This window comes from Neoarius graeffei, chromosome 28, assembly GCF_027579695.1.
Source record: "Neoarius graeffei isolate fNeoGra1 chromosome 28, fNeoGra1.pri, whole genome shotgun sequence".
In the NCBI taxonomy this organism is placed as follows: domain Eukaryota; kingdom Metazoa; phylum Chordata; class Actinopteri; order Siluriformes; family Ariidae; genus Neoarius; species Neoarius graeffei.
Genome location: NC_083596.1, coordinates 2925657 through 2934192, shown reverse-complemented (window position 1 = coordinate 2934192; position 8536 = coordinate 2925657). Strand labels below are relative to the sequence as shown.

Below are 8536 nucleotides of genomic sequence, written 5' to 3'. Positions count from 1 at the left end.
TGCAGAAGAAGTTCTTTCCTGGACACTGGAGACTCCTTTAAAGTTAAATAAACATGTGCTTGAAGAAAACCCTTCTTGAGGCGTGTCCGTGATCCTCAGCCTGACTCCGTGTCCCTGTTTGTGTCCTCAGATGAGCCGCTGTGTGTGTGTGTGAACGCGGGCCGCCATGTCGCAGCTGCTGCACATGGAGATCCCGAACTTCGGCAGCGCCGTGCTGGTGTCTCTGAACGAGCAACGCCTGCAGGGCCTGTACTGCGACGTGTCCATCGTGGTGAAGGGGCAGGCGTTTAAGGCGCACCGTGCCGTCCTCGCTGCCAGCAGCCTCTACTTCCGTGACCTGTTCAGCGGCAGCGCCAAATCGGAATTCGAGCTGCCTTCTTCAGTCACTCCGGCCTGCTTCCAGCAAATCCTGTCCTTCTGTTACACGGGGAAGCTGACGATGGCGGCCAGCGAGCAGCTCGTGGTCATGTACACGGCCGGGTACCTGCAGATCCAGCACATCGTCGAGAGGGGCATGGAGCTCATGTTCAAGGCTAACTCGCCTCACTGTGACTCGGCCACCGCTGCCACAGACGAGCCCGGCTCGGAGCCTCAGAGCCCCAGCAACAACAACAACAACAACGCAAACACAAACCACACCGTCGCCGCGGCAGCAGCGGTCATGTTGGCTCCTCCCAGCTGGTCACCTTCACTCCGCAGAGTGAAAACAGAGAGCAATGAGACGCCACTCAGCCTCCTGGGAGGAGCCAAGAGGAATTCTGGGGTGCGAGGAAACTCGATCTTCTACCCCGGCATGCCCCCGTATCCCACCATGCCCGGGGAGCGCTCCAGCCCAGGGGCGTCCAGCCTGCCCACGACGGACAGCCCCACCTCTTATCAGAACGAGGACGAGGAGTTTGACGAGGAGAACTACGACGGGATCAGCGAGGACGCTTTCGCACAGCTGTACGGCCGCACGACACATCCTTACGCAAGTAAATATCACCGTGTTTAATCTTTCACTAGTACACATTAATATCAGGTTTAATCTCAAACACGGAATTAGCAAAGCGAAAGAAGAATTAAATGCATGAATCTGTTATGGAGTGGTGTTCATATTTAAAGAACATGTATTTTTATCCAGTTCGAGTTACCATTAATGGTGTGAGTTACAGTTAATTTCAGGAAGTTACACCTTTATCTCGGAAGGTGACAAAGCGCCGGTACTGGAGACTCCTTCCAGAAACGTTAAAAACCAACAGAAAACTTCACTGTATTTTTTTAAAAATAGTTATTTAAATTTATAATCTATAGAAATGATGGGGGGGTGGTAAAGGGGAACTGAAGGCAAATTTTTTATTATCAAAATTCTATTTATCTCATTTTATTAAATATAGGAATGCATTTTTGATCACTATTTTGTTGCTGCTATAGCAAGTTATGAGTGTTTGAAATATGCTCTGTAATATATCAGTCCATATATCAAAGCAATGGCCGTAAACGAGATTCGTTGAGACCTGTGCGAGACATCGTAGGACAGAAGTAAAATGTACAGCGGAAATCAAAGTGACCGACATCTGCCAACGTTCCCTGTGTCTGAAATCGCTCACTCGTTCACTACTCCCTACTCCCTATATAGGGAATTACTATATAAAGGACTATATAGTGAGCTCATTGGTAAAATGGAAAAACTCTTTCGGACACTAGTCCGTCGTGCTGGTATTTACGTCATTACTGTCGCACAATTAAAACGTCAGATCAGTCAGCTGTTGGGTTTCAAAATAATAAATACATGCGTGTGTTTTTGTGAGAAATCCATATTATACTAATCGCATTTCCCACATTAATCAATACAAAGTACCTGCGGCTTTCAGTTCTTTTAAATCAAGGCTGAATACTTTCTTCTTTGCCGCTGCCTTTTATTAAATCAAATTTGAGACTTTTAATTTGATTTCTTTCAGCGCGACCGCAATGCATGATGGGATATATTGCTTTGGTTAGTGACCATCGTTGTACACTACTTTTCGTGATGCATTGTGGGATACTTTTGCTGCTTTTCCATTACCAACGTGGCTGAGTTGGGCTGAGCCGTGCCGTGCTGAGTTGAGCTGAGCGGGGCTGTTGGAGTTACATTTTGACTACAATCGCGCTGAACCGTGCTGGCTGGAAGTGGGTGGACACATTGGGTGGAGTTAGCGAAAGTGGGTGGACATCAGGTGATGTCGTTAGGCGGCGCAAACAGTGACATCAGTGACCTTTTAAGCGGTAGTCTCACAACCCGGATAGTAAACAATAAACATGGAGGACATGGAGTCGTTAGTGTTGCTGGTCTTGGTGCTGTGGCTTGTTGTCGCCGACAACGCCAACAGATACTGGCAAGAGCGTATAGATGAGGCGAGGCGCATAAGGCTTCATAATTCTCGTAATTCTCCTTCTTCCGGGTTTACGGTGTTTACAGATCCCAGCGTGCTCGCGGGGCATGTGAGGACACTCCTCCTCACCGATCAGTGCACAGGGGAGTGTCTGCTCACGCCCCTAGCCTCACTCAGCTTGGTTTGGCTCGCTTCAGCCCCACTCCAAAACCGTGCGAGTTTTGGGGGCTGAGCAGGGCTGAAGCGAGCTGAGTCGTGCTCTTCTTAGATAGTCGAAACGCGAGCCGTGTCGGGCTGAAGTGAGCTGAAGCGAGCTGAAGTGAGCTGAAAAAGGGTAGTGGAAAAGGGCCATTTGAGTGCACTATATAGGGTGTAAATAATCCTCACTAAGGTTTCGGACAGCACTACAGAATGGTATATAGTGCCCTATATAGTGAGTAGGGAGCGATTTCAGACACAGGGAAAGTGACCAACATCTGCCAACATTGTCAAAAGACGCGCGCGCCCTCTTTCGAATGCTGACGTAATCAAGCCGGAAGTTTTGCTTGTTTTGATAGCAGTCAGGAAAGTTTGACAAAAGTAGGCAGTAATCGTCATTTAAACTCGTTTTTGTGCAATATTTCGTTTGGAAAACAGTTTTCAAAATGGCGGCACTGACACCTGGCTGACACTTCACGTTTCAAAGTCTCGCACAAGTCTCGTGAAGATCGTGCAGATAAGCGACGCCTGCCGTGGACCAAACGAACTAAATTCAACACGGCTAAAAACCGAATAGGCCGATAAGTATAATATTTAATTGCGATTAGTTGCCAATACAAGTCACGATATAAGGTGACTAAAACCTTATATCGTGTGAAACCCTGTGAATTGCAGCTGCGCTACGGTCAGGAAATAAATCGACACCTTCTGACTCCTCAAGAATCCAGAATTCAACAGTTTTCTAAAATGTTTCTGGAGTTAATCAAAAATAAAAGAATGTATTCGGGTGCTAAAACATTTGCACACTCAGGGTTGCGCTCGAAAGGGAAATGGAGCTCGATTTATTGCACATTATTGTGATTGTGACACTTTTTTTTGTTCCACTTTTCTTGTATAGATTTATCAAAAATTAAATAAATAAAAAGTGAATCTGTTTGTCGGAAAGCGGGTCAGTGCGGTGAACAGACCCCGTGATGACGTGTTTTAGAAACTGTTTATGATGCGTGCGTTCTGGCTTCGGAGCCGTGTACGTTAAAGAGCGTGTTCTCACCGAGCTTCACCAGAACAGCGTCGTGTTTTCTGACCTTTTTTTTCTTTGTTTTTCGGAAGGTTTATTGAGCAGGAGTCTTGTTTAAAATATTAAGACGTGATTAAGGGATCACTTCTTCATCTTGTTGGGAATGAAATGAGACATAGCTGTGGCTGTGGGGTGCAAAGCTACAAGTCAGAATGAAAGTTCTTAATGAATATGTAGGACTTTAAGGCAGGCCGTTATGGCATGAGTCAAAATACGAGAAAAAAGGAAGAAACCACTGAAAGATTTTAATCAGAGATTCACTAAAATGGAAAAACCTCGTTTCCCATACTGGGTGAAAGTTAAAACCAAAAAACAGGGCAACTTTCAGTCTTTCTTTTTAAATATTATTTATATTATATTATAAAGACTCCAGTCTTCACAGGCAGTCATGATTCGCTCGCTCTTTTTCTCAGATGGTGTAATAAAGCGAGTATCTTACACGAGTGTTTTTCGCTTAAGGAGAAAACTTTTTCATTTCTAAATATGATGAGACTGAGACACTGAAGCACTTTTCTCGGGGAGCGTTTCTTCACCACGATCTCCTCTGGCTTCTTCATTCAGGACCTAAATCTGTAATTCCATAAACATTATATTCTCTAAAGCTTTGTGACAATGTTTAGCGCAATATACAAATAAAATAAGACTGAATTAAGTTAGATTGAATGCAGTAAATCCATGACCCTCCATTTTGTTGTCGTTTCCGCTGCCTGCTGCGAACAAGTTGCTCCCTTTAAATATTAAAAAGTGAAAAATAAACATTTATAACTGATGAAATTATGCTAGCATTGATTTTCTTGTTAAAAAAAGGGTAGCTTTGATGACTTCAGCTATTCGAAGACTATTTTTGTTTAAAAGCGGTTACACCGTTTTGCCTGAAAACATCCTTCAGAGTGAATTATTTTCTGTATTTGATTCAAGACGCTCGTTTGGAGTCGGGGTGTCATCATGATGTCGTCAATACAAGCAGTAAATCCTGAAATTAGCTTCCGTTATAAAATTACGCTGGCAATAATTTAAAAAATTGAAGGTTGTAAGTGAATATTTATGTTTACTGTTTGATTTTATACAGACAGCAGGATTTGATCACGTCCCGGAAAAAACAAAAATTTTTATTAAACTTGCAGCCGAGCTGAGGATCGAACCAATGAGCTTCGAGCTCTGAGGCGGCGATACGACCTGCGACACTGTCCGGATATTTACACAGACGTCAATAATGAGTCCTTTTACATGGAAAATAACATGAGGAAACAGAACACGGTTACAGGACAGCAATAAGACTGAAAGTGTAAAAGAATAAGAGCAGATAACAGCCAGTGTACACACAGAGGGAGTAAATTTAAAAGATAGATAGATAGATAGATAGATAGATAGATAGATAGATAGATAGATAGATAGATAGATAGATCCTCTCCTTCAGGGGCGTAGCTAGGATTTGTCAAAGGGGGGGTCACATACTGACTGGCAGCCTGAGTACATTACGTAACAAAAAAATCATTCCCATTGCTAGTTTTAGGCAGCTTAGAAACCGGCTCTTCCATTATTGCTGTTTCTTCCACGTTTTCTTGATGTTGTGTTCTAGAAACGGCACGCTAAAACTTAGCTTCGAAGCCACAAAATGCAACTTTGATGGAAAAAAATATATAATAAATTGCTTACCTCTCTTCACATCGAAAGAAGGAGGAAAGTTTCGCTTGTTTTGACATGGCGAATTATTAACACAAGACAAAATACTCATAATTCTCAATTCAGAAGACTGCAGCTACACTGGCAGCTTGACCATGCTTTCTAGTGTGATCGTGTTGCGTTTGCGCAGAACTGTGTCAGTCCTGCACGTTTTGGCTCGTGCACCTGAAGGCGCGTCTCCTGCGCGCGCGCCTAATGAGCTCCAGCACGTGCGCCGTTAACAAAGAACACCTGTCTTTAATCAACGAACTACGTTTGAGCTATTTCAGGACTGGACCCATGCAAGGACGATGCGAAGTATTACGTCGCGTCACGTGTGCCTTACTGAGCCTTGTTTCCTGTCCCTGTTCTTGTTGACCTCCTGTTTTTTTGACTCCTGTTTCTCGTCCCTTGATCTTGTATCGTTTTGCCGCTGATATTCTGTCCGCGCCTCGATTGACCTCCCGCCTGTTTCCTTGATTACAACTTTGCCTGCTGTTTTGGACTGTTTGCCCGTTGTGTGCGTTTCACGCACTTTATGCTCATATCACACTGTGTATTATTTACCATATCTGCACTTACATCTGCCTCTCCCGCACACACTCTGACAAACTGGGTTTTCATGCCCAAACCCCAGGAAGTCCATACAAGGTTATAGAAACCCTAATGAGGCTGAGGTGACAATCTAGTTTAAAAAAATGTTAGAAAAATTACAGTGGGCGCTTTTCTAATATTCTTATGCGGCTACTCGAAAAATGTATGGTCTGAGAAAGGGGGGGTCACGGGCACCCCAGGCCCCCCAGCTACGCCCCTGCCCTTCTTCCCGATTCACACCACATTCACACTACGAAGCGAGATTCATGTGGGCAGGAACTGACGACTCGGCCTGGACAGGAAGGCCCGCCCACAGCCAGTTGATTGACAGCTTGACCATTCAAGCAACTGAAAAAGCAGTCAGGAAAAAAAATAAAAGCATTTATTTCCATAGTCTTTTATTGTGATTTATTTTCCTATTATTTTATTTTAGTTTCTGCATTTATTTTCATATTTTATTTTTATTTATTTTATTATTCATTTATTTTTTTTATTTTTGTGTCTGCATTCATTTCCCTAATCTTTTACTTTTATTTTTTATTCATTTTCTCATTCTTTTTCAACATTTATTTTCATATTCTTTTAATTTTATTTTCTTATTTGTTTATTTTATTTCTGCATTTATTTTCCTATTACACTGAAGATGTTCATCTATAGTGATTAATTCCAGAGAAAGGTTTTAAAACTTTTAACTATTATTTTATTTTTATTTATTTATCTTTTAAATTTTTGTTTCTGCATTTATATTTTATTTTTATTTTCATATTTGTTTTTTATTTATTTTCTTATTCAATTATTTTATCATTATTTCTGCATTCATTTTCCTAATCTTTTTTTATTATTCATTGTCTTTTATTTTTATTTATTTTCTTATTCATTTATTTTTGTGTTTATTTCTGAATTATTTTCCTCTCATTTTTTTCATTTTCTTATTCTTTATCAACATTTATTTTCTTTATTTACTTTCTTCCCGATTTATTCTTTTTCATGCCGCTCCTCTGACACCGCAGTAAACAGAAGTCGACAAAACATATGAAAATAGAATTCAGATTCAGAACAGAATTAATATGATCAAATTTTCAATTTTTAAAAGTAAATCTTGATTAAATTGTGGTTTATAGAATTGTACAAGTGTAATAAATTAAACTTTAATCAGGCAAATTAATAGAATAGAATTTGATAGAATGGAAGGTTCATACATTTTAATTATATTGAATAAATCACCTTTAAATAAATTTGATTTGTTGCATTTTAGTTAAATTGTAAAGCAATTACAAATGAACAAGTTCATATAATTTCAGACTTAAAATGAGAAAAGAAGCGAAAACAAGATTGCAGGAGTTTGGCACAAAAATAAAGATATAGAGAAATAATTTACAATCTTGAGCACATAGACGTAAAGGTGTTACGATAATCTTTTTTTATATAAATAAATTCATGGATAAAGTGGCTAGAGGTAATGAGATGAGAATGAGAAATTCATGGTGCATACGGTATATTTCAGATTTCTTTATCACGCCATGTTGATGCATCGTCACAGTCTGGACTGATTACAGAGATAAAGGAATTAAAGCTGCAGGAGCGCTTTATAAAGGACTGGATTAAAGAAAGAAAGAATGAAGCGGGGTTGAGTCTCATCACTCTGGAGCCTCAGATTTCTGATCTTCCTGTAATCCATTCGATGTGTGATGAGTTTGGATGCAGCAGTGTCACAGTGTGGGACACCTGAGAGCCGTGTGTGTGTGTGTGTGTGTGTGTGTGTGTGTAGAGGTCAGTTAAAAGAAGATCAGATACAAAAAGTAGAAATTTCCTCACTCTAACTGTCTTTAAAATAAACATGTTAAAATTTTAGCCAATCAGATTGCAATGCTGGCTGCGGAAGGACGTGACATGCATTGTTTTTTGTTTTTGTTTGTTTGTTTGTTTGTTTAACAGTTTGTTTCAGTTGGGAATCAATTTACTAACCTGTAGTAAGTGTGTGTAGTTTCTCTTTAAGGAGTCAGTGATATAATCGAGTGTTTAAATGAACCGTATCATGCTTTTTAAATATTCAGAGTATCTCATGTGTTTATCGTAGAAACGTGCCCAGATACACAGTACGTACGTGTACATATAAAAATAAAACACAAAAATATCCAAGCAGATTTATTCACATAAATCATCTATGGATGTCTTTCATATGAACATTCAGCAGAACAATGTTTCTTGTCTGTCTCATCTCATTATCTCTAGCCGCTTTATCCTGTTCTACAGGGTCGCAGGCGAGCTGGAGCCTATCCCAGCTGACTACGGGCGAAAGGCGGGGTACACCCTGGACAAGTCGCCAGGTCATCACAGGGCTGACACATAGACACAGACAACCATTCACACTCACATTCACACCTACGCTCAATTTAGAGTCACCAGTTAACCTAACCTGCATGTCTTTGGACTGTGGGGGAAACCGGAGCACCCGGAGGAAACCCACGCGGACACGGGGAGAACATGCAAACTCCACACAGAAAGGCCCTCGCCAGCCACGGGGCTCAAACCCGGACCTTCTTGCTGTGAGACGACAGTGCTAACCACTACACCACCGTGCCACCTGTTTCTTGTCTGTTTTTATGTGTTTTCCTTAATGAATAAGCAAATCAGGGTCAAGCAGTGGGAGGAG

At 41.3% G+C, this 8536-nt stretch overlaps 1 protein-coding gene across 2 annotated transcripts in view; it reads left to right on the top strand.

Annotated features, from left to right (window-relative positions):
• The window catches only part of LOC132875915 (nucleus accumbens-associated protein 2), a 70049-nt gene that overhangs the window by 45741 nt on the left and 15772 nt on the right, over positions 1 to 8536 (top strand). For both annotated transcript variants that reach the window (XM_060913068.1, XM_060913069.1), the window contains one exon: positions 131 to 974. In XM_060913068.1, the coding sequence (XP_060769051.1) occupies positions 167 to 974 (808 nt within the window). In that variant the 5' untranslated portion in view covers positions 131 to 166. The remainder of the gene's footprint in view (positions 1 to 130; positions 975 to 8536) is intronic.